Source organism: Balaenoptera physalus (assembly GCF_965194825.1).
Source record: "Balaenoptera physalus genome assembly, chromosome: 1".
In the NCBI taxonomy this organism is placed as follows: Eukaryota; Metazoa; Chordata; class Mammalia; order Artiodactyla; family Balaenopteridae; genus Balaenoptera; species Balaenoptera physalus.
Genome location: NC_138882.1, coordinates 113,753,438 through 113,780,524, shown reverse-complemented (window position 1 = coordinate 113,780,524; position 27,087 = coordinate 113,753,438). Strand labels below are relative to the sequence as shown.

Genomic DNA, 27,087 nt, shown 5'->3' with positions numbered 1-27,087 from the left:
AACATCCTTATTCTTACATTACTGTACACAAGTGCAAAGGTATCTGTAGGATAGATTCCCAGGAAGTTGAATTGCTGTGTCAAAGGTTTATTTGTGCATTCTTTGATAGATACTGCCAAATTGCTCTCATAGAGATTGTATCCATTTTACTCTCACTAACTGATAAAAGTGGCATTTCAAATTAATGTAGAAGAGGAAGAATGTTCATTATCAGTGGTTCTGGGACAAAATTCCCACTTCACTCCTTTTACAAAAGTATATTCCGGATGAAGAAAATACAGGTATAAAAATAAAACCAGGAAAAGCACTAAAATAAAACATGATGAAGTTATTTAATAATCTGAGTGCAATATAACCCCAAACCTAGAAGAATTTTAAAAATTGATAAATACAAATATATGAATTTCTCTAAGACAAAAAATAAGATACCATAAACAAAATCAAAAGACAAACTGGGAAAGAATAATTACAATACATATCACAAAAAAAGGGCTGGTTTCCTTAAAATGTAAAGAACTCCTACAAACCAATAAGAAAACGACCAACGATGCAATAGAAAAATGACCAAACTCAAGAACAGATAAATTACAAAAAAGAAATACAAATTATTCTATGTATTAAAAGATGCTCACCTTCACTCATAACAAGACATGGATTGAAACTACAACTAGAAACCATCTTTCAGCTGTTTCATAATATGTAGGGTATGTTGTTGGTAAGACTGACATTTAATTTTCTGCTGTAAATGCAGCATTGTTTAAAATGGCCTCCGGAATTCCCTGGCAATCCAGTGGTTGGGACTCCATGCCTAGGGCCTGGATTTGATCCCTGGTCAGGGAACTAAGATCCCACAAGATCCCTGCACGGTGGGGCAAAAAAAAAAAATTTATTTAATAGAATGGCCTCAAGCTGGAAATAACCTACATGTCCATCAATAATGAACTGTTTGAAGAAAGTATGGTAGAACCTTGTAATTGAATTGAATACAATGCAGACCTTTAAAAAATGAGGAAGATCCATATATACTGCTATGGAAAAATAACCAAGATTGTATGAAAAAAATTGATGCGTAAATGAGTATACTTAATATTATTCTTTTTGTGTTAAGTAATGCTAATAATAATAGTAGTAATAATGTATATTAGCATGACTGTATGTGCAGAGAAAATTTCTGGAAGGATATATGAACGGTTAACAGTGCTGGGGCAGGAGGGACAGTGGTATGAAGGGTGGGGATCTTTTTACTGATTGCCTGTTTGTAATGTTTGAGTCTTTTTTATAATAAGCCTATCTTATCCTTGTAATAAGTTAATTTTAAAAAGATAGAGCAAAAATAATTCCTAAGCTAATGAGGAAGGAACAAAAAGCATTTGGTGCCTGTTCTTAAGTTCACTTTCCAGTAGTCAGCCCTGATACTGCTTATCCATTAAAGATTTTCTGAATTTGATTTAACAAACATTTATTATCTCCTTATGTTCTGCTCCATGCTGGATCTCGGCCATAAATACACCCTTTAGGAGCTCCTCCTACTAAGCATAGAGAAATATGTAAACAAGATATCTCTTTACAAGGCGATTCCAGCAGGGACCATGTCCTGAAGGTCTTGTACACCATGTTAAGGAGTGTGGACTTTGCCCTAAAGGCAATAGGAAACCATAGCCTAGCTTTTTTCTTTTTAATTTTTAATTTTTCTTATTGAAGTATAGTTGAGTTACCATGTTTCAGGTGTCCGCCAAAGTGATTCAGTTATACATATACGTATACATGTACATTCTTTTTCAGATTCTTTTCCAATATAGGTTATTACAAGATACTGAGTATAGTTCCCTGTGCTATACAACAGGTCCTTGTTGTTTATCTATTTCATATGTAGTAATCTCTGTCGATTAATCCCAAATTTCCCTCCCCCCCTTCCCCCTTTGGTAACCATAAGTTTGTTTTCTTTAGTTGTGAGTCTATTTCTGTTTTGTAAATAAGTTCATTTGTATCATTTTTTAAGATTCCACATATAAGTGATATCATATGATATTTGTCTTTCTCTGACTTACTTCACTTAGTATGATAATCTCTAGGTCCATCCATATTGCTGCAAATGGCATTTTTTTATGGCTGAGTAATATTCCATTATATATATATGGAATATATAATATTAATATAATATGTAATATTCCCTGGTGGTCCACTGGATAAGGCTCCACGCTCCCAATGCAGGGGGCTTGGGTTCAATCCCTGGTCAGGGAACTAGATCCTGCATGCATGCTGCAACTAAGAAGTCCACATGCCACAACTAAAAGATCCCTCATGCCGCAATGAAGATCCCGCGTGCCACAGCTAAGACCTGGCACAGCCAAAATAAATTAAAAAATAAATATTTTTTAAAAATTCTATACACACACACACACACACACACCCCCCACATCTTCTTTACCCATTCTTCTGTTGGTGGACATTTAGATTGTGTCCATGTCTTGGCTATTGTAAATAATGCTGCTATGAACATTGGGGTGCATGTATCTTTTTGAGTTAGAGTTTTCTCCAAATATATGCACAGGAATGGGATTGCTGGATCATATGGTAACTCTATTTTTAGTTTTTTAAAGAACCTCCATACTGTTCTCCATGGTGGCTGCACCAATTTACATTCCCGCTAACAGTGTAGGAGGGTTCCTTTTTCTCCACACCCTCTCCAGCATTTATTACTTGTAGACTTTTTAATGATGGCCATAATGACTGGTGTGAAGTGATATCTCATTGTAGTTTTGATATGCATTTCACTAATAATTAGTGATGTTGAGCATCTTTTCATGTGACTGTTGGCCCTCTGTGTGTCCTCTTCGGAGAAATGTCTGTTTAGGTCTTCTGCCCATTTTTTGATTGGTTGTTTTTTAGATATTAAGCTGTAGGAGCTATTTGTATATTCTGGAAATTAATCCCTTGTTGGTAGCATCGTTTGCAAATATTTTCTCCCAGTCCATAAGTTGTCTTTTTGTTGTATGGTTTCCTTTGCTGTGAAAAAGTTTTTAAGTTTAATTTTGCCTCATTTGTTTATTTTTGTTTTTATTTCCATTACTCTAGGAAACAGGTCCAAAAAAATATTGGTGCGATTTATGTCAAAGAGTGTCCTGCCTATGTTTTCCTCTAGGAGTTTTATAGTATCCAGTCTTACATTTAGGTCTTTAATCCATTTTGAGTTTATTTTTTATATGGTGTTAAAGAATGCTCTAATTTCATTCTTATACATGTAGCTGTCCCCTTTTCCCAGCACCATTTATTGAAGAGACTGTCTTTTCCTCATTGATTATTCTTGACTGCTTTGTCATAGATTAACTTTGACCATAAGTGTGTGGGTTTATTTCTGGGCTTTCTATCCTGTTCTGTTGATCTAGGTGTCTGTTTCTGTGCCAGTATCATACTGTTTTGATGACTGTACCTTTGTAGTATAGTCTGAAGTCAGGGAGCATGATTCCTCCAGCTCTGTTCTTTCTCGGGATTATTTTGGCTATTATTATTTTCAGGGTCTTTTGTGTTTCCTACAAATTAAAAAATTTTGTGTTCCAGATCTGTGAAAAATACCATTGGTAGTTTGGGATTGTGTTGAGTCTGTAGATTGCCTTGGGTAGTATGGTCATTTTAACAGTACTGATTCTTCCAATCCAAGAACATGGTATATCTTTCCAGCTGTTTGTGTGGTCTTCAATTTCTTTCATCAGTGTCTTATAGTTTTCGGAGTGCAGGTCTTTTGACTCCTTAGATAGGTTTATTCCTAGGTATCTTATTCTTTTTTTTTTTTTGGATCTTTGTCGAGGCATGCGGGATCTTTTGTTGCAGCATGCGGGCTCTTCGTTGCAGTGCGTGGACTTCTCTCTAGTTGTGGTGTGCGGGTTTTCTCTTCTCTAGTTGTGGCACGTGGGCTCCAGAGTGCATGGGCTCTGTAGTTTGTGGTACACGGGCTCTCTGGTTGAGGCACACGAGCTCAGTAGTTGTGGCACATGGGCATAGTTGCCCCACAGCATGTGGGATCTTAGTTCCCCGACCACGGATTGAACCCGCATCCCCTGCATTGGAAGGCAGATTCTTTACCACTGGACCACCAGGGAAGTCCCTCTTATTCTTTTTGATGTGATGGTAAATGGGATTGTTTCCTTAATTTCTCATTCTGATACTTCATTGTTAGTGTATAGAAATGCAGCCGGTTTCTGTATATTAATTGTGTATCCTGCAACTTTACTGAATTCATTGATGAGCTCTAGTCATTTTCTGGTGGCACCTTTAGGATTTTCTATGTATAGTATCGTGTCTGCAAACAGTGACAATTTTACTTCTTCCTTTCCAATTTGGATTCCTTTTATTTCCTTTTTTTCTCTGATTGCTTGTCTAGGACTTCCAAAACTATGTTGAATAAAAGTGGCGAGAGTGGGCATCCTTGTCTTGTTACTGATCTTAGAGGGAATGCTTTCAGCTTTTTATCATTGAGTATGATGTTAGCTGTGGGTTTGGATGTGTGTTCTGTATCAGCCCTCTGTCCACATTGTGGATTCGAGGCTGGAATAGCACAAGACGGGAAGCTCTACAACCAGTTCAGGGCAGTTAAGGTCATCTAGGTAAGAAAATTATGAGGGCTGGAACTAGGGAGGTGGTTGGGGAGTGGGATAAGTATACACATTGGAGAGAGATTAAAGGAGGCCAAATTGATGGGACTTGATGAATTAAGGGATATATAGAGGAGAGAAAGGGAACAGTCAGAAAAGACTCCCATTTCTAATTAGGGCAGATGAGTGGATGCTGAAACAGTCACAAAGGAGACAGAAGGAGAGAGAAGTGGGTTTGGGGGAAAACTAAGTTCATATTTCTATGTGTTGAGCCTGAGGTCTCTGTGGAACATCCTGGAGAAGATGTACAGTTGGAGGTTGATATTCAATGTCGAGGACATGGCAAGCTCTCAATAAATATTTATTGAATGAAAGAACTAAAGGAAAGTAAGTATGTAGGGAGAGAGGGAAGGAAAAGAAGAGAAGGTCTGCAGCTGAGGAGACTGATCTAGGCTTGAGATTTAAAATTTATTCACCTACAGATGGCACTGAAAGCTCTGGACACAGGTGAGATCATGCAAGGAGAGTATAGATCGAGTAAGGAGAGATGAAGGTTGAAGACAGAAACCCAGAACACAGACAGTTGAAGGATAGGCAAAGAATGAGTTCTTCAAAGAGAACAAAAAGGGTAGCCAGAGAGGTAGGAAGAAAACCAGGAGAAGAAAGCATTATCTCCAAGAACTGATGGAGCAAGTTTCCTCTTGAGGAGAACGGAGTCAAGAGGAAAAGGAAGACATCTCACATTTTTCTAAACACCTGCTTTATGCCAGCAACTTTATTTAACCCTTGCCATTTAATTATCTCTCCAATCCTAAGAAGTATGAATTATCCCTATTTTATGGATGAGAAAGTTAGAGTGCGAAGATGTTATGGGGGTAAGGTGAAAGGATTAGCCTCGGCATGATGGAAAAGTGCCTGCTCTTCTGAGGCAAGTAGGAAGAGGGCAGAGGAAAAAGCATGAAGGTGGAGAAGGGAAAATCATAGGTGTTCATGTTTGAGGACCTATTTCCTTTGTGCCCTCTTTCACTGCTCTACCTCACACGCCCAGGATCCCAGGAAGGTAGTCACAAAGTGGGAGCTGCCCCAAAGGTGGAGACATTCCCATCTTGTGCCACCTGTACCCAGTACAGACTCTAAAGACTAGTGGCTAGGGGTGGTTTCATTCCAGCTTCCTCTTGGGCTTTGTACATCCATCAGCATTTTAAAAATATTTTACAACTTCATCCACCTTCTATTCTATTCTATATATATATACATTTTTTTTTTGAGTCCTGGCTTTGTGCAAGGAACCATATTGGAAAGAAATACAAAATTGAGTAAGAGTGCATTTTCTTACAGCGTTCATCCTAGTGAGGGACAGGGGGCCATGGATTGGTGATTCCATTAATTAGGGTTGGTTTTGCTACGAGTGACAGGAAACTCAAAATAACAGTGGATTTGGCAAGATAGAGGCTTCTTTTTTTTTTTTTTAATACATTTATTTATTTTCGGTTGCATTGGTTCTTTGTTGCTGTGTGCGGGCTTTCTCTAGTTGCAGCGAGCGGGGGCTACTCTTCGTTGCAGTGCGCGGGCTTCTCATTGCGGTGCCTTCTCATTACAGAGCACGGGCTCCAGGCGCACGGGCTTCAGTAGTTGTGGCACATGGGCTTAGTTGCTCTGCGGCATGTGGGATCTTCCTGGACCAGGGCTCGAATCCGTGTACCGTGCATTGGCAGGCGGATTCCTAACCACTGCGCCACCAGGGAAGTCCAAGATAGAGGTTTCTTTCTCATGTGAAAGTCCAGGGAATGGCAGCTGCTTGATCATGAGACCCAGGCTCCTTATTCTTCCATCTTCAAAATGCAGGTTCCACCTCATGGTCCAAGATGATTGCTCCTGCCCCTGCCATCAGGTCAGCATACTAGTTAGTGGGGAGAAGATAAAGGGACAGAGCCCCATTCCAAGCTCATCCTTCTTTGAAGGACACCTCCCAGAAGTTGCACATACCACATTCACTCACATCCCATGGAAAGGTGGGAATCTTAGCTTTTTTTTTTTTTCCCCAAGGTGGACACAGTCCCAGCTAAAAACCATGTGTTCTGTAACTGTAAAAGAAAGGGGGAAAAATCCAGCAGTTTCTGCTGTTGATGCTGAAATAGGTATGCAGATAGCTATAGTGCAAGGCTAAAATGAAAGTGTGACAGAGTTATACGTACTAGCTCTGTGACATGAGGCAGGTTACTTAACCTTTCTGTGCCTCGGTTTCTTCATTCATAAAATGATGAGGTTAATGGTAGTACCTACCTCCTAGGTTTACCTGAAGGTTACCTAAATTGTTACATATGTATATAATATGTTTCATATGTACATACATATATAATGGTTACATAAAGTAAGTTGTATTTGTAAGTCCTTAGAACAGTGCCTGGCACTTAAGTAAGTGCTATATAGTGTTTATTAAAAACAAAGTAAAAATAAGCACAAATGGAAATTTCAAGAATGTACATATCGGTGGGGAAAAATCTGAAAAAAATATTTTATGAGGAAATGTAGAGTGTCAGCTCAGTGTTGCCTGGGATGGTCTCATTCCTTCCCTGGGCACTGCCAGCACCTGGCACATTGCCTTGCACAGAGTAGATGCTCAAACTACTGGCTTCAGAATGGGCTTGAAAGGTCAGTAGTATTTTGTTAGGTGAGTTGGAGGCAAGGAAAATATTTTAGGTGGTGTTACCCATATGAACAAAGATAAAAGGTGAGAAAACTCACTGTATCCAGCACAGTAGCTGGCATGCACAGCACTTGGTATATGTTGACTGACCACTCAATATCAACTAGTTTGGTTTGGCTGAAATTCATTTGTCGGGTCTAGGCAGAAAGACACATCACTTTAGAGAATTTAATATGGGGAATTGTCACACAGGTGATGAAAGTGTAGGCAACCCAGATATTGCAATAGTAGGAAACCTCTATCAATCACCCCTAGTGCCAGGGGGACAATGAGAGGAGATGGTGTTCCCAGAACCCAGAATCCTGGGGTATCCAATGGTGGGAGGTTGCCTGGTGGGAGGTGGGAAATGGCAGAGCTGCAACCCAACCCAAGGTAGAGAGGGAGAGAAATACCCTGACTTCTTGCTTCTCCTGCCCTTGTCTTAGGTCAGTGTCTCACTGCAAAGTCATTTGGCATCTGGGAAGTGTCATTTCCTGTAGTCCAGAGCAGAGCAGTGAGAGAAATAGGCAGATGACCAGCACAAATGACGTTTGGAGCATGAGCGGGGGAGTGATGAATATAAACCCCTGGTGGTGTCATTTTATAGTCTTGAATGTCAGATCTTGAATGTAGGGGTTTCCTCATGTTTTGTTAGGCAGAGGTAGGCCATAGAAAGTAAAAAAGCAGAAAGGCATCATTAAAACTGTTTTAGGAAGGCTTCCCCAATGGGGAAGATGGAGAACAGGGAATAGTAGCTTCCCTTTGAGTACCTGTCATGTGCCAGGCACGGTGCTAAGCACTTATTCATCTCAGAAAGATGATGTATCTGGTTCTGGATATGTTGAGTTTGAGATGACTTCACGATACATGGATGGGCGTATCACATATAACAGGAACTGTGCATCTGGAGCAGGGGTGTAGAAGTGTAAGGATGGAGACTTTGGAGTCTTCCGCGGAGAGGTGAGAGCAATGCAGAAGGAGAGGGAGGACAAGACATTCAAGTTAGACAGTATAGAGGAAGAAGGTAAGAGGGTAGGCATTACGGGGGACCAACGAGCAGTGGGCAGAGTAAGAAAACCAGTGAAGGGAAAAAGAATAGAGGGATAGGAGAAGCAGAAAGTTCATCTTCCCGCAGGAGCCAAGGGAAGCTGGAGCTTCAAGAAGGAAAGGTCAGGAGTGCAAATAACATTTCCTGGCCAGAAGAGATGAAGACAGAGGGAACAGCTAGCAGCTGGATGCATGGAGGATCGTTCCTCTAGACAGGTGAGGTCACAGAAGGAAAAGTGGGCGTTTCCTTGGCTGCGAGTGGCAGGTGAGAGTATCAGAAAAAGAAAAAAGAAAGAACAAGACTAGTGGCACATACAAAGAAATGTCTGACCAACAGATCCAGACTGATAAGGGAGGAAAATGTATCCTAATGGGGGTGGAGGATTGGGAGAATGAGAGGGGCTGAAATACTTGAGATCATGAGTTTACAGTCTTTGGAGGTGGGGCCCAGGCATCAGTACTTTTGGAGCCACCTCGAATAATTCCAAAGTGCATTCAAGGTTGGGTTATTGGGAACTGGAGGGAAGGCTAACAGAATAACAGATTGGGGTAGTCAGAACTCAGTATCTTGACCAGTTTCAAGTAAGTCCATGATGGTGACTGACTGAGGTGGAGTGGAATTGAGGGTAACTGGAATTGATGAGATTGAGCTCGAAGGAAATGCAGGCTCATCTTGATTCAAATGCCTTTGGCTAAATCAGGATAATGATTTTCACTAAAGGAAAAACCAAGAGTCAACCCTAAAGGACTACAGTCAGGTAAAACATGTGAAAAGCGTTTAAGTTGTGATTCATCCAGCAGTCACCAAAGCACAGGTAGAGGCACTGAGCCAGTTGTTTTGTATCTTTTCATCTCACTTTATTTGACATCCACTCCCCTCCTGGCAGGTGAGGGCAGCTGACAGTTGAAGGCGGGTAAAGTGGCAGATTTGTCTAGAAGGGCAGATGTTACAAATAAATCGGCCAAGGTTTTGATGAGCTTCACATTACAGAATTAAGCCATGACCTGTTATCATTGTCTCATAGCCAGCCATTTTGGTGTGTGTGTGCATACACATACATAAAAATGGGAAAAAATAGGTCTTCCTGTTAATACCAAGATATAGAAAAATTTTATTAACTACAATGTGTACCTTGTTTTTGTTCTCTTTAGTACACTACTCCTGTGAACTTACCTGGGTTATGGGGGTGGAGGAGTAGATGTAGGACGGACGGGCTGAACAAAACTTCACATAAATGTTTTTTCATATAGATGACTGCGTGCACATATTTCTTTCCTACCATTTAAAAAGGTTGAGGAACACCTCTCAAAGTCATTTATAGTATTCCTCACTGCATATGAGAGCTAAAACTCATATGGTATTTGGACTAAATCTAACCATAGTTTTCATATCCATATTTCATTTTTCTTCCCTTAATGAACAAAACCTCAGAACTTCAGTACATTGCATGGGGTTTGAGGTCAGGATTTTGGTGCCTGAAACCTACCAGTTCCTGCTTTGCAATTCTGCCAAGGAGGTTGTAACCATAAGGAAGATGAGCCAATGGAAAAGAAAGTATACCACTCATGTAATAGCTTTAGAGAAGCAACCCTGACTGCAGGGTTTCTCAGGTAAGCCGAGATTGAATGACGTGTTCCTATCATCCCCTACCATTCACAGAGAAAGCCTGGCTCAAGAAGGCCCCAAGTCTAATTTCCCACCTCGTTTGGAAGAGAGGATGAGAGGCCTGCCCCCTAATAGGGCAAAAGTGACTGACAGCAGATCGTTTCTGACCTGTTGTTAATACAGCAACTTTGTTCATTTGTAAAACTACAGCCCAGTGAGTATCCTGGGCTCACTTCAATCTGGTTAGCAACTCCTCTTCCCTCAGGAGGGGTGACTAGGAAGGAGGCAGGTGGGGAAGAGCAGGACTTCCTAAACACTATGCAGTGCCCAAGTGTGTGGGTCATGTTTTGGCTTTATAGCAATTTCTATGCTATACTACCATTAAACTGAAGATAAATTTCAATTGTCATTATGCTTTTAAAAGAAAATATTACAAGGTGTCAGGCATGTCAGGGAGTGTCTTAGGCCTTCCAGATCTGCTCAGCAGCCCGCTGAATACCACTGAGCGACCTCATTCAATACCATGTAGAGCAAAAATCACCTAGCCAAGCCCTGACTGAATCATGAGATACAATAAAACAGTGGTTGTTCTGAATCACTGAGTCTTGGGGCAATTCTATGCAGTGATAATTGGAATGAACATACATCATCCACCACCCATCACCTGAACCTAATATAGTTTTGCCTTTTTCACAGTTGGTGTTCAGTATTTATTCATAACCATTTCCCTTTCAGAACCTCCTCCACTGTTATCTAAATTCACATTTCATAGTTTGAGACATTCCAGTTCTTTGATAAAACACTAATCTGCTTAAGACATTTAATTGCAGGTCATGCTACTGACCCTGCTTCTGGAAAGCTATTAGAAATTGAAAGCATTCATTCCTCACTTAAGTTGTGTAACAATGAGACCTGAATTTTACATTCTAGTCAGATGCTTGGGGAGTTCGTAAATCATTTTGTTTCAATCCTAACTGATCGCTTTCAGTAAGATGTTGTAGTTATTCTGAACAGTAGTTGTCATTGCTTGAGGGATTGAACTGAATGAGCATTTGCACATATTCCAGAAGTGGTACTGAAATTTTTTTCATGTGATGTTTTCTTATAATTTGCTATTTCTAAGAGTGAAACCCCTTGAATTTATCCCAGTTGCTCAAAGTTTCATTAAATGTTTCTATACAGCCTTTCTTCCTTTTAAAACCCTGCCATTTATCCTCTGGACAGCCAAGCATGGCCTGTAGTCTGACATCCTTGTTATGAGACCCATGCGACATTTCTTCAGGTCTTAAAAATAGGTATAATGGTGTTTCTCTAAAGCAGCTGTTTTGTTTTTATATTACAGCAGAACACTGAACACAGAGCTGATTTTTGTGTTAGATGCCAGGAAGCTCAGAGCCTGCCTTCATCAACTGTTAGTTTTCTAACTTCTTCCATCTTCATTTTCCTTTCCCTAATTTCCTCACTTTAGAAAACAAATTTAAAAAACTAGCTTTGTAGCCTTTTTTTTTTTTTAATAAGCTGTGTTAAAAGCATTTCAGAAATCTTTCAAGACCTTAAGGTACTCTGAAGGCCCTCCTTTCATTAGCACACTTCATCAGCACTTTGTACGCTTTATAAATGCTTTTCAGTTGAGAAGTCAAGGTACTTCTGATAGTCATTAAGCCTTAAAATAGTTCCTGTAAGTGAACTGAGTTTAGTGACAGGAGCCAAAGTCACTAAAGCTTTTTCTCAACAGTTGCTTTGCTTAAAAAAAACAAGACAAATACATACATTATTCAAATAGATTTTTGTAGAAGGCTGGGAGCACTAAGAGATTTCCTTCTGACCTTTACTGAGTTATATTTTGATACTCAGTTTTGAAGATTTAAAATAAATTTGTGAAGATCACATTTGAGATGAAGCTACTATGCATCTTAGCAGTTTTAATTCCTTAAAGTAAATGTTAATAGAGATAACTTTAAATGATTTTTAGCTGAAGCATTTCAGTTTATTTCACTGAATAAGGTATTTTACATTTGTTGATAACTCTCTACTTTGTTCCAAGTTACTTAATGTGGCTTACAAAAATACATATAAGATTAAAAAAAGAATCAATGGAGACAAAAAAAGAGCATGTTAAAATGTAACTATAATACAGTTAACCCTTGAACAACACAGGTTTGAACTGGGCAGGTCCACTTATACACAGATTTTTTTCAATGAATCCATACTAAAGTACTGATACTACATGATCTGCAAGCAGTTGAACAGTTGGTTCTCAGATGCAGAACTGTGGATACAGAGGGCCTACTATTAAGGTTTCCGACTTTCAGCTGCATGGGGTTCAGCGCCCCTAACCCCCGTGTTGTTCGAGTCAACTGTACTCAAAACACATACTGTGAGCACCTCTAAGGTGGGTTAGTGAGAACTGAACTTGGCGCCTAGGTTCAGTTCTCTTTCCTCATCACTGCTTTCCAATCCAGAGAGCTCTAATGCTGCTCTGTGTGGGAAGGATTAGAGTTCTCCAATCTTGCTTTCCCTGTAAAATGCACTATAAGGTACCAAATACGTCATAACTGCAGTTTTGAAGTATCAAATAATTCAACCTATTCTAGCATTCACTAGTCAGAAACCAGCATGAAAGTTATGAATAGATAAAAAGTTGACACACACCTTGAGCCTGAGAAAAAACTGGGTAAGTCCTCAATTGCGCCGAGAAACACCATAAAAAAGGATTGACAGCTTTGACTGTTCTTATAGCATAGTAGCGTGAGCTGAAGAAACGTTCTACTAACAATGTCTCCTTCTGGAAGAATGTGTAAAGGGTAAATTACTTCTTGTTTTGATATTTAATTCTCTCATAGCAGGTCCTTATCTTACCCAAAAGGCAAAACTTAATATTCTTGGAATAAAAGCTTTTCTATAAAAGAGAACACATAGAGATGTTTCACTAACTCCACCTATGAATGTCATTGTGAGTTTTATTACTAGGCTGCTTATGATCCCAAGCAGTAAACACAAAATAGGAGATTTCTTATTTACTGAAATCCCAAGAAAGCAGTATGCTACAAAATAGACGTCCCGTGAATAATGACATAAAGGAAGCAATAATCCACCAAGAAGCATTAACAGAAATGACCAACACTCCTTGGGTGTCGTGAGTTGCTTTAGCCAGGATGCATATTTCTGCCACTGGAGACAAGATAGGCTGGGCCACTTTACCTCCTGGCCAAATTAAAATTATATTAATACTATTTCACTGGAACACATTGAATCTGGATAAGTCTATTTTTCCTCCTGTTTCAGTTGCTAAAGAAGGAAAATAGCTCTCCTGCTTCTACCTTTAACCCAAACTTTCCAAGTAGTCTATCTTTTAAGTCCTTTTTATAGCTTCATTTAGTTCTTTGGTCATATACTAACATACACATGCTCCAGGAAAACTTTTAACATTTCTTTGGTTTCAACTGTGACTGTTATACTGGCAACAAGATCTCTGTATCCCAGCTTCACCAATTTTCTGGACTTGAATGTGCAACTGACAAAAGGGCACCATCTCCCCCCTACACACACATCTCCACATAATAATTACAATATTGCTCACGTATCTTTGATCATATTACTTTAAAATTTTTGAACGTTAGCAAACTTTATATTTTCTAAATGTTTAAAATTTTCTTTAAATAACCAAATGTTGAAAACTTTACAGAAATGTTAAATGATTGAGGTTATTTTCCTTTTTTTCCTCCTCAGAGGGTCTAAGCATGAGTGGATCCTTTGTAGACACCCCTATTTTTATCCCAAGGGGCATGTGATTAATCCTCTCTAAAATCAACTTTTTCCGAAAAGAAATCCCTATATATAAATAGGGCCAGGCTATGTTAATTTATGTGATGGTCGTGTTAGTTTTCAAAATATCCTTAGTCATAAATAAAGGGGAGATGTAAAATTTTGTGATTTGCTTGGTGAATCTTAATTGCGAAACTTCTTCTTCTTTCGAAACTTCTTTCCTGCTGCATTTGCTGCCTTTTCAGCCATAATCTCTGAGTACTTCCTTCGGTTATATCTAAAAAGAAAAACCAAACCTTTTAGTTCTAAAGTATGACACACCAAACATTAGAAGTTAATGTAACCTTTTGGTGGGGAGAGGGGGGGCGGCGGCAGGGAGGCACTACTAAATTTCATTTTTTTTGTTTTTTTTGCATTTTCACTATCTTTTCATCACATCTGCACTAAGTTCCACCATGTGTAAGAAGCCACAGGTGTTGGGGACAGAGCAGTGAACCAGCCAGCCGTAGTCGTCTCTACCCTCAGAGCTTGCAGTCTAGTAAGAAAAAAATGGCAACGGCAGAGGAAGGCTTTTGAAAACTTTCAGCCACTAGAGACCCATGCTGTAATTTCTGAGATTGCCATCATGAAGATTACAAAATATAGGTCAATTTTAAGTAAGCAAAGACTCAGTCACCTTGTACCACACACCTCTGTGGGGAAGGAAATAGACAGGCTTGAGAGATAGGAAAATGGGAGGGACTCTGACAGTTTGAACATGGGACTGACGGGAGAAGAGGTATCAGGACTTGCCCTAATGGATGGAGGGTGATGCCGTTTGGTCATGAGATACAGAACACTGGGAGAGGACCAGAATGTACAGGGAGGATGAGGTCAGTAGACCCCAAGTTAGCTCTTAGAGGGGCTTGTGAGATACCCATTAGATATTCTGAGGCAGTAGCTGGTTATGGGCTCTGGACTCAGGAGAGATCTAGACTAGACATACACATTTGAAAGTCAACAGTATATAGATTAATACAACTCTGTGGGGATGAGATTTCCAAGGAGAGAGAAGTGAGAAAAGAGCATTGCTTATTTCTAAAAATTTCACCATAAACCAGACTCATTAAATAGTTTACATAACACTCGAGTTAAGTTTGTTTTCCATGTCTATATATTACACCAGTTTAAAAAACCTTGATAAACATTTTCACTTTTGCTATTAAACGAATCTGGAAGTTCAGCAGAGGTTTCTATATGAGGTATGCTTTTAAATCTATACTATACACATACCTACTTTGAGGACATTTAAACATACTCAAATTGCCCCCATCTCAGGAAAAAAAAAAATCCAACTCCATCCACTAGCTGTGACTCTCTCGTCTTGCTCACAACCAAACTTCTTCAAAGATTTATCTCTTATTTCTTCAACTCACAAGTACCTTCCAGTGTGCTTTCCGCCCTATCACTCCCCTGAAAACTCCTTCTGCCAAGGTTACTGTGACCTCCATGTACTAAATCCAAAGTTTTTAGTTCTCACCTCAACTGAGCTCTCAGCAGCACTTGTTAACCACTCCCTCCAGCTTATACCTGCCCGTAACGTTCTCTTTCCTTGACTTTCCCCCCCGGTTTATTTATTTATTTAATTTTTTGGCTGCATTGGGTCTTCGTTGCTGCACGCGGGCTTTCTCTAGTTGTGGCGAGTGGGGGCTGCTCTTCGTTGTGGTGCACGGGCTTCAGTAGTTGTGCCACGTGGGCTTAGTTGTGGTGCACGGGCTCAGTTGCTCTGCGGCATGTAGGATCTTCCCAGACCAGGGATCGAACCTGTGTCCCCAGCACTGGCAGGCGGATTCTTAAGCACTGTACCACCAGGGAAGTCCCTTTCCTTGACTTCTATGACACTGTGCTCTCCTGGTTTTCTTCATGCCTCCCTGGCTATTCTTTCCCAGTCTCCTTTGTGGGCTCATTCTCCTCTAGTCAGCCAAATACTTTCACCCTTTCCTCTAAAGCAGTGGTTCTAAATTGGGAATGCTTATGCCCCACAGGGGCCACCTGAAACTGCTAGAAGACATTTTTGAGTGTCAGGAATTGGGGGTGAGGGGAGTGCACTACCAGCATCTAGTGGATAGACACCAGGGAGGCTGTTAAAGATCCTACAATGTACAGGACAGTCCCCCCTAATAATTATTCCATCCAAAAAATATAACAGTGCTGCTCTTGAGAAACTCTGTGCTAAAGCATTTAAAAATTATCTTGAATTTAAAGTTTATGCATATTCTAAGTGAAAGCACACATATTATAAAGTGAAACATAAATTCCTTTACCTTCTGAACTCAGAATCGGCCAGCAGTTCTTCCACAATAGTTCTCTTCCTTTGTTTCCTGGGAACTCGTGAATGGTAGAAGTCAGCTGGATTGTCAACAATGGTTCCAATCTATGAATGATTGATTGAAATAAGTCATGCAATACCTGAAGGCCAAGTATCTTTCACATCTCAGGGTAGCTCTAACAAAGTATATTTATAGAAAGTAATGGAAAACACAGCTTACAATTTACCAATATTAAAATTAGTTTTGAATAAGTGAAAAAAAATCACTTATTCAATCTGCACTGGGTCCTACTAATGACATTTCTTCATTAGAATTTACAGTAAAACCAAAATTCCTTTTATGTAAGTGCTAGACAGTAAATTCTTGATGAACAGTCTAAATAGAGGAGGAAAAGTGGGACAGATAGTCTTTTGTTTTAGTTTTCCAATTTAACAAAATTGACACATACATTCTACTATATACCTATTTGATCTCCTAGGTTATCATAACTGCTGCCAACTTAGAACCTTCTTACTGACCACTCTGCATCTGTTCATATGTTCAACCAAGTAAAATTTACAATGTCTACTATGTGCCAGGCACTGTGCTAGGTGCTAGGGAAACAAACACAAAGAATATCTGGTCCCTGCCAGTGAGGGGGCCAGAATCTTTTTTTAAAATTTTATTTATTTATTTTATTTTATTTTAAAATAATTTTAATTTTTTAAATAAATTTATTTATTTATTTTTGGCTGTGTTGGGTCTTCGTTTCTGTGCGAGGGCTTTCTCTAGTTGCGGCGAGCAGGGGCCACTCTTCGTTGCAGCGCACAGGCTTCTCACTGCGGTGGCTTCTCTTGTTGCAGAGCACAGGCTCTAGGTGCACAGGCTTCAGTAGTTGTGGCTCGCGGGCTCTACAGCGCAGGCTCAGTAGTTGTGGCGCACGGGCTGAGTTGCTCTGTGGCATGTGGGATCTTCCCAGCCCAGGGCTTAAACCCATGTCCCCTGCACTGGCAGGCGGATTCTTAACCACTGCACCACCAGGGAAGCCCCCAGAGTCTCAAGGAAGATCCAAAGTTACGCAACTAAAAAATTAAAGCATAACCTAATATTATGCTGAACAAAACACTCTAGATGCTCTGAAAACTAAATGGCGAATTCTACCTAATGGAGGTAAAGAAGGTTTTACAGAGGATGACATTTTAGCTTGGATTTGTATGGGTAAAATTTCACCAAGCAAACATGGCAGAGCCAAACACTTGTAAAGTCAGAATGACTAGACCAGTCTGTGCATATCCTGAGAAGACTGAGTAGCTGAGTGTGTTGGAGCTTAAGAGGAGACTATGTGACCAAAAAAAGGGTTGGTGACCTGGTTTGGGTGCATGTGGTGAAGGGCTACATTAAAGGGTACAGACTCTATCCTATAGTTTATAAAGAATCATTGAAGGTACCATTGAATATCTTGATTATCACTGAGCAGAGGTGTGTCATAAAACAGACTGCTATTTTTTAAAGGAAAGATGACTGCCTACAACGTAGAGGATGGACCCAAAGGGAGAGCAGACCTGGAGGCAAAGGACTATTACAGTAATCCATGAGTGACAAGAAAGGTAGCCAAGAAGAACGAAATGAACTTGAGAGCTACCAGAGGGTGAATCAATTGGACTTTCATCTGAAAACACTTTGGAAACCAACTTTTGTTTTCAGAATAAAGAACCTTGAAAAAAAGAAGAGTTTGGTGTACATGAGTCCCTCTTTCCTGCCCCATCCTGCAAGGAGTCTTGCTCTTAGGCTAATAATACTCATATATGGTACACCCATCTTATAGGTTTCATAATTTTTAGAGAAGAAATTATGAAAAGCTAGTTACCGTTTGGAAACCTAGTTACCGTCTGGAACACCGTCTTTCTATATGGAAAGCCATTACAAGCTGGTGGCTGTCTGAACTGGGTTCTGGCCATTATTATACGGCCCGAGCAGATGTGCTCTGTAAATATTCATTTAAGAGTAAACAAATCACTACAGTGCTTTCCAAACTAAAATCCTCAGAACATCACTACCATTATTCTGTTTGCTTCATACCTGGAAGTACTTGGGGAAGCCATCTCTATCATTTTTCTTGTAAAACCTTTTTGGGTCCATGCTAGCTCTCATCTTCAGTGCTTTGAGATCATTTTTCAGTTCATCTGTCAGTTCTGGAGCTTTCATACCAAACCAGCCATCACCTGCTGTTTTTTGTCGCTCTTGCTGAAATTCAAATTTCAGAAACAATTAGAAAATTCTAATTTTAATAAGCAGTGTATAAACTATACCTCACTCCCCCTGAAATTATAAAGAAAATTTCATGAAAAACAAATAAGGTTACTTTACAGGAATGTATATATTAGTCTCCAGATTCACCTTTCTGATTAGATCACAAAAAGCGATTTCTCTGATAAATTAGGCACAGCACTGTCAGTTTCATAAACGAGGGCTCCTTAAAATTTACTTTGTATCTTAGTAAGAACTGCTGACGTGTTGGGAAAGTAACCCACAGCTTCAATTTTTATTGTCTAGAATACCCTACACAAGATGTAATGTATAAAAAACATTTTTACTTCTGGAGCTTTTATGTAAACATTAACACTTTTACTGAGTCACCGAGTTGTCTCAGAAAGTTACTCACTCCACCAAGTCTAGAAATTTGTATTATTTCTAAAACAAACTTTCTATTTTTTTGAAAAACTTTCAAAAACTTTCTATTTTTTTGGAAAACTTTCTATTTTTTGGAAAACTCCTAGCAAGTTATTTGCTTAATTTCATTTTTTGTTCATTCACACAACAAATATTGGAGTGTTTACCATGTGCCAGCGTGCTCTGGTCATATTAGTGACATTACTGGAGCACCATCCTCAAATCTCCTCTTAAGCTCTCTCAATAATTTCTTTATCCTTATTAGTTGAAATGGAAGTAGTCCCCTGTGTTTTACTAAAGAAAATACTTTCTGTGCTTTCGTTTGGCAGACTAAATAGGCCAGTGTTTTTAATGGTTACATTCAGTTCCCTAGAAAAGCCCACAACAGAGCTCCCAGACTTCTGTGAAGAGTACCTATAAGCCAAAAGGTGTGGTGTGGACAGTGACCTCATATGCTGGCTGCCACTGTTTTTAAGGAAGGTAAAAAAGAGCTTTCACTTTGTGAAAATCTATATGAAACGTTGTTTATGGAACCATATTTTACAGGCTCTTAGATATCTGTAACAATTTTCTTTGGAAACATATATATCTTAATTGTACAGCCATGTTAGATAAACTGAACATATATAGTCAAAACACATTAAACATTCTAAATAATGAGTCACTGTACTCACTCTGCGTTTTTTCTGAAGTTTATACTTTGATTCACTATATGGTGGGACACAGTCGTTTTTTTCAAAATCAGGAGTAATGACGGTTTTCTGCAAAAGCTGCAAAAATATTAAATTGGTTTTAAAATGTCAGAATGTCATTATTGTTTCAACATTATTGCCTTATAAAGGAAACATCTCCCACACTGAAGACTACTCCAGATATATTAACCTTCTTTATGGACAAACATACTACTGCAAAGTTGCTCCTGTCCTTAAATTTGTAAATTATATCAAAATAAAAATGCTTTAGGAGACGAACTGAAGGGTTATTTTAGGGAATCTATAAAATCAATATTCATCTCAAATTTTTTTCTAATCTGAATCTGCACACACCAGATATATGTTAATGTGTCCACTTGCATTTCATTGGTTTGCAACCAGCCACCTGCACCAACCAACTGGAAACGAAAGACAATAGGAACAATGCCATAGAGTTCTTGAACTCCCTCGGAAAAAACCTGACTAGGCTTTAATAAGTTCTTCGATGTTGGTAAAACAGCTTTCTGTGATCTGAGGAGACCAGCTAGACTACGGGTAAGAAACAGCAGTATAGATTTTGATTAAACAACATATGCTTTTTATGGTATACCAATGAAATTATGCCATCAAGCAAATCTGCTTTTTGCAATCCAACAATATATCAAAGATGCTCTTTCAACGTCAATTCATACAAAAATCAACTTCATTCTTTTTAACAGCTGTTACGTACAATTTTTCTTCTTGATATTTAGTTTAATAAGTCTCCATTAAACTTTTTTCCATGAAACATTGTAAACATCATCTCTGCACACTTGTGATTATTTCTGTAAAACAGATTCCAAAGTGTGTCATTTAAATTTTGATAGGTACTACTAAATTGCCTTGCATCCAAGTAGTATAAACTCCTACCAAGAGTTAATCAGTACCATTTTCTTTACATAGCCAACACAGGAGATTATCCTTTTGTGTTTTGTCAGTGGTACTTCATGAATGTTTCCATTTGCTGTTGATCATCTTTTTGTGTATTTATTAGCTATGTATTGTAATATAAGTCTTCTTCTGTGGAATGCCTGTATTTTGGGGGGGGTTATTTTTCATTTTTATACAGGGTTGTGTTCTTACTAATTTGTAGAAATGTATTTTGTATCTTGGTATTAACCTGTGGTCTTTTACTTGTCTTTAAGGTGTTTTTATTTGCGTAAGTTTTAAAATTTTAAGTAGTCAGATCTGTTAATCTTTTCCTAAATGTCTTCTGCATTTTTTGTTACTTGCCTAGGGTGATTAAATACTGTCTTAATACTGTGTATGTGACTAAAAGGAACCTCAGGGTAATTAGTCATTTCCCCAGTACAAGAACTAAAGACAGCTGCTCCTTAGTCCTCAGAACAGTTCACAGGAATACAGCAAATATTAATTTGGTCAATAACATTTGAAATTATCAATTTAGAAGTCAATTATCAATTCAGAAATCCTCAATTCAGGTTCAGGACTAGAAGTTGCTGGGTAGCACAGTAGCAGTCTAGACTTTCCTATCAGTCAGAGAAGAGAGCATGACATTTATTTAATAGATTATTAAGAGCTGGTTGTGTGTCAAGTACTATAGTAGGGTTTAGACTGGTTCTCAACTGAGAGCAACTGGCAATATCTGAAGACATTTTGAGGTGGCGGGGTGGGGGCAGTGCACTGGTAGAGATGGATGCTACTGGCGCCTATGAGGTAGCAGCCAGGGAAGCTGCTAAAAACATCCTACAAGGCACAGGACATTTTCCCACAACAAAGAATTATCCAGCCCAGAGATGAAAGACAGCAAAATAACAATGAATACAACATGATCAATAATCACTTAGATCTATACTGGGTGTTGCAGAAGCAGAGAGGAGGTAGGGGGAAGGACTAGGGTCAAAGAATGCTTCCTAAAGGTTGTGATTTATAATCTCTGCATTGGCCTGGCAAAGACCAGGGTGTGTTCAGAGAACTATAGTAATTTTCAATGGTAAGAACACAGCAGGTGGACAGTCAGAGCTAGAGGAACAGAGGCACCTTGAATACTCTGAGGAACCACTACAGGACTTAAACAGAATATCATGGTCAGATTTGTATTTTTAGAAAAAGAAATCTAGCAAGACCATGGAGGATGGCTTGAAGACGAGTAAGGAGGCCACTACAATAGTCTAGATGAAAAACACAACAGATGTCACTAGTCAGTGACAGTGGGGTGGAAAGGAGGGGGCAGAGTAGAAAGTATACAAGCAGCACCATCCCCTAGGCTTAGTTGTTGACTGCAAAAGGGAAAGAGATTTTCCCTTGCAAAAGGAGGAACTGGTTTAGGTAGGGAAGAGAAGGGCAATTAGTGAAGTCAAGTGCCTGAGCACATCTGAATGAACAAACAATAGGCACCTGGATTTAAAGACCTGGGTAGGCTGCAAGGCTAGAAAATATTGATACTAAAGATATGGAAGTCATTCAAGGTGACAGCTGAAACTGAGGGTTTGGATGAGGTTACCTAACCTGTAATTTCTTTCTGAAAATATATGTACAATTTTATGTCTATGTGCTCTTTTTCCTGGTGGGGTTAGTGGGCACTCACAGCTTTCAGATTTTCAACACAGTCCAAAGCAGTTAAGAACTAAAAGTATAGCAAGAAAAGGAAAAAAAAAACCCTTGGGATCATAACTGGTGACTGCAAGAAGAGTAACAAAGATCCTATATCACTTTAGTTTTCAAGTCTCATCTTTTATAGCTAGGACTTTATAATAAAAAAGAAGAAATGATTGTCCTGGAAAGAGGGAAAAAAAGCACAGTAGGCTAATGTGGTTGCACTGTAGGAAAATTAGTCTCTTACCAAGGACTAATCATTTCTAGAAGTGACTGGTTAGTTCTATGAAAACCAATGGGATGCTTTGTGCAACTTACCTCATTTTTCTTTTTCTCCTTGATCTGTGTTAGGGTTCTCTTGTTCAACTGTAGCCTGTCTGCATTGACATTAATATACAAACCACCCAACTGCTTAATACTCAGACCAGGATCTATGCTGCTGCTAGTCAACTTCAGACTGAAAGAGAAATGATCACTTTTAAGTGATTAAGAAATAATCTTTAGATCATTTAGTAATTCAAAATGGAAACAATTGAGACTATATTTTTATTTAGAAGAAAATTATGGGATGAATAATGAATTAAGCCTTTTGGAAGCACATCAAAATTTATTCCCTAGTTTTTCTTAGAAGAGGATTAAGGCCATATTACATGACAATAGACTTCATAAAGGGATTTTATAAAGAAAGAATTACAGAAAAGAGGAGGAAATACAATTTAGCAATTTAGCTCAACTTCACGTACAGGTAGTGAGTTAATATACGTCCACATACTTCCATCTCCAAAGCCAATGAGAAAGACAGGGTCTTCTACTCCGAACTTCTAAGTTATCCAAATTTGGAATGTTTTTCTGGGTGATTTAAGGGCATTTAGTAGTGCCTCTAAATCAGTCAGTTTTAAACAATGAGCATTAGTATTTTCCACTGGAGCTTTAAAAAAAATATAACTGTCCTACCCCAGATCCACCAAATCAGAATCTTCTGCAGTTGGCTTGGGCTCCTGCTACATTTATGTAGTAAAAATTTCTACTTTATATTACTGAAGAGTCCTTTTTATAAACAAGTACACTTGGACTTACAGTCAGTTTTTTTCCTAATTGTTCATATTAACTGAGCAGCTGAAAGTTTTGATAATCAACCTCTACTGGAAAGTGAAATCATTCAATTGCAGTGCCTTGGCAGTGATTCTCAACCCTGAGTGTACATTACAATTATCCTGGGGAGGGGGTGTGGATTTTAAAAAATAAGTACACCTGAGACTAGCCTCAGAGATTTCACTGGTTTAGAGTGAAGACTGAGCATCTGTTAATGGATAGTTCCTTACCAAGGATACCTGTATTTCCAGTGGATACACTGCCACCAAGGGCCTGTGCCTAGGAAAAACAAATGTGAAAAACAAACAAAAAAGAAAGTAAAGAAATAGCCCCCAAAGAGTGCTTTTCAATGGGTGGTAGATGGGATTATAGGTTATTGTTTTTCTCAGGTTTTCCTCTATTTTTCAATTTCTCTACAATCAACATGTAGAAAAAACCAAGTTACCTCCCTTCCCTTTTATATGTTGCTCTTAATAATCACGCAAGAAAACCTTAACAGATGATTTTTAATATACCACCAAATGGCATACTTTTAGCTCTCACTGGTGGGAAAAATATGACTAACAAAGATACCCACATAAACAAGGGAAATGCTGGATAAAAAAGCTCTTCCATAAAGAACCCAAATTAATAATTTTTTCGATTTCTATGACTGTAATATTTTTATGGTAAATTAGCCACTTCAAACATGTATCAAAAACTTACTTTAAAAAATAAAGATAAAACTTACAGTTTAGATTTAGTGCTATTTAGTAAGTTGTCTTCATCACTAAACTCATTATCTTTACTTCTGTCACTGTCTGATGGTTCTTCTTCACTTTCTTCCTCCTCCTCCTTTTCTTCCTCAGTGGCAACCTCACTTGCCTTGTCTTCTTCATCCAAGTAAAAATTTTTATCAACACTCAATCGAGGAGTTGTGTCAATTACAAACAATGCATTGTCACGTGATGTATTTTCTGAGTCTCCATTTAATGACTCTTTCTGACCACTATTTTCAACAAAACACACAGTGTCCTCTTCATTCTCACTGTTTTCAGACTGCTGGCTTTCATCACTGCTGAGAACTAATAAAACAGAATCATCTTTATCCTGAGATGTGCTGGGCTCAAGTTTACACAGTTTGGTATCACACTCAGAATCTACATCCCTTTCTTTGCTCATGTCTTCGCCAACACCTATAACTGTGCACTCTTCTTCTTCATCACTATCACCACCATCACCAAGTTCTGGCCAGTCACTTGTTTTTATGCTGCTGTTTCTCTCTTCATTCCATCTGTTCACTTCCACAACTGCAAATGTTTGAGCTAACGATTTCATTACAGCCTCAGAGTTCACGTTTGAGGATGCTGAGGTGGTTTTGTTACTTTCGGGGGTTGAATGCCTTTGGGAAACTAACTGCTGAAGGCTAGTGTCCTGAAGTTCAGAAAGACTCTTCAACTGAGAATTTTTCTCATTAATTTCTTTTCCTGCATCTGTTATTCCTTTGGCTTCTTCATCTAAGCTCTTACAATTCTTTGTTATTTCTCTGAGAGGTGAAACGTCCTGTTTTTCCTCTCTTATATTAAAACTCCGGTGTTCTTGCACTATCAGTTTTTTTCCTGAATTTCCAAAGAAGGAGTCATTTTCAGGGTCATCATAAGTTTCATTATTAGAGATATGTGGCTTATTTATCTGAGAAAGCGATCTTGCTAGTAAACGAGAAGAAGTTCGTCTGGTATCTGAATCCTCTAAATTCACAGGTGTATTTATGATTTGCTTTTCATTTCCTGGTACAATGTTAGTACCATTCTCCTCAGTTTGTGCCTGTAATTTCCTATGCATACTCCTTGTTGTTCTCCTAGTTGCAATTCCAGAAAATGAAGAAATGTCTGAGCATGATGACTCAGCATCAGAATTAGCTTCCACATGGTATTCTTGGTTTGGATCAGTTCGGGATTTAGCCTTACTTCTCCTGGTTCTTGTTATTTCTGTGGGATGCACAATTCTAGAAATACCTGAAATATGTGATTCTGCTTCAGAGACTTCTTCTTCAGTATGAGACTCACTTACTAGAGTTATTTTCAGCTTTTTCCTTACACTGGAAACTGGGGTGCCTGCAACTAAGATCTGCCTTCTCCTAGTTACTCTTAAAATGGGATCCTGGGCCTCAGACACAGAAGAACAGTTTGACTCTGCTTCAGAGATCTCTCCATCAGTAGAAGGTTTGTTCATTCCTGGTAATGAGCCTGTAGTTCCGCTCTTCCTCTTCCTGGTTTTAGGAGCTGGACTTTGTTCCTTAGTGGTCTGTGATTCAGCAATACTTGGGTCATCAGATGGAGATTCCTTCCGGCCTTTTGGATGTGCTTGAATTCTTGTGGCAGAATTCTATAAGCCAGTGAAAATACACTGTGATTTAGACAGGGCTGGGACAAGAGCAAAGTGAATGAGGCACTCCCCTCAGAAGCAAATTTTAAGAGGGCACTAAAAAACTCAGTAAACAAGATTAATGCAAAACAATAACAACAACCATCACCACCCACAATTTAAAAAAATAATCAAAATACTGGATCTGACTCTGAATTTGCAGGCCCTGCCTCACTAGCGTCACCTAAGTCCTGGATCTGACTTTAGGGAACAAAACAAATAATTGAAAAAGAATAATTTCTCCAGTCAAAGTCACATATGCTAGGTGGACCTACATTCCGACATACATATAGGAAAAGACGAAAGATAGAATCGGTCGCTGTGCTTACGTTTTCATACCTAAGCGAATTAATGCTCCCTTCCCTTCATCGCAACATCAGAGGCAGCGGACGACTAGCGCCACTTAATTACTAGCTGGCGTCACCACAGCCCTCCCCACGCCAGAAGGAGGTGCTGTCGGGGCACAGCCAGTCTTCCCACGTGAAAATGGTGCCTGCTCCATCCAATCCAGCTAATGAGGCTCACGCTTGGTGGCCGAAATTAATCCTCCTTAGCACGGTGTTAGCAGTAAGATTAAAAGGCCTGAGCTGTGCATCTGTATTACGGAGCTGAACTACCGCAAAATAAATTACCTAATCTCTCTATTCCCTGCCAAGCATTACATTAAAAGACCCTAGTGAGGTCTGAAGAGGAAGCTACAGGTTTAGCGCGGAGCTTGGTACACAGCTGCGCGCTGCCAGTTCCGGCTTTTCTGCCGCTCCTCCCCAGACTCCGCGGGACCCCAGCGCCACCCACTTCCCTGAGCACCGCTCTGCGAAGCAGCGAGAAGAAATGAGGGAGGCTTGAGATCTCCTACCTTCTGCTGGGAGCTTTCAACTGACGTGGCTTGGATCCCGGCCTGAGGCCGCGCGGACCTAGTAACCACCATCTTCCAGGCGTGCAGCTGCCGCGGCGCCCCCTCCGCGCTCCGGAAGTGCGTCAGAGAAGCGCCACACTCGCGTTTTCCCGCGAGAATCCCGGAACTCGAGAACTCGTACCGCCTCCGCCCCTCCGACCTAGGCCAAGGCTGGCTCACCCCGGGAGCCCAAAGGAGCCGGGTATTAGCGTTCACGACAGTGCGGTAGAAGACAGAGCAGCCTTCTGCAGGGAGAGACCTTCCCGGCGTGGCCTAGGGCCCTCGTCCCCGTTACACACGAACGAATTGGAAAATAGCATCATCTGTGGGAATGTAAATTGATACAGCCACTATGGAGAACAGTATGGAGGTTCCTTAAAAAACTAAAAATAGAACTACCATATGACCTAGCAATCCCACTACTGGGCATATACCCAGAGAAAACCATAATTCAAAAAGACACATGCACCCCAATGTTCATTGCAGCACTATTTACAATAGCCAGGTCATGGAAGCAACCTAAATGCCCATCGACAGACAAATGGATAAGGAAGATGTGGTACATTTATACAATGGAATATTAGCCATAAAAAGGAACGAAATTGGGTCATTTGTTGAGACGTGGATGCATCTAGAGACTGTCATACAGAGTGAAGTCAGTCAGAAAGAAAAACAAATACCGTATATTAACGCATATATGTGGAACCTAGAAAAATGGTACAGATGAACCGGTTTGCAGGGCAGAAATTGAGACAGATG

General features: G+C 39.5%; 1 protein-coding gene and 1 long non-coding RNA gene across 5 annotated transcripts in view; one reads left to right on the top strand and one right to left on the bottom strand.

The window, feature by feature from the left end:
- The window catches only part of LOC309642062, a 19,243-nt gene extending 1,534 nt beyond the window's left edge, over positions 1-17,709 (top strand). Inside the window, exon 2 of the long non-coding RNA XR_014252953.1 lies at positions 17,494-17,709. This is a non-coding gene — a long non-coding RNA (uncharacterized lncRNA). The remainder of the gene's footprint in view (positions 1-17,493) is intronic.
- On the bottom strand, positions 12,875-27,087 carry DNTTIP2 (deoxynucleotidyltransferase terminal interacting protein 2). Of its 4 annotated transcripts, none has more exons than XM_082422943.1 (7): positions 26,290-26,436; positions 23,761-25,394; positions 22,257-22,413; positions 19,326-19,421; positions 18,061-18,225; positions 15,997-16,106; positions 12,875-13,970 (listed from the first exon to the last, which is right to left on the bottom strand). In XM_082422943.1, the coding sequence occupies exons 1-7, from the start codon at positions 26,359-26,361 to the stop codon at positions 13,877-13,879; spliced, it is 2,328 nt and encodes a 775-aa protein (XP_082279069.1). In that variant the 5' UTR covers positions 26,362-26,436; the 3' UTR covers positions 12,875-13,876. The 4 variants fall into 4 exon arrangements, 3 of the variants coding, with proteins under 3 accessions (XP_082279069.1, XP_082279070.1, XP_082279071.1); XM_082422944.1 differs by having other exon boundaries at positions 22,257-22,395; XM_082422945.1 differs by lacking the exons at positions 22,257-22,413; positions 23,761-25,394 and having other exon boundaries at positions 26,290-26,421.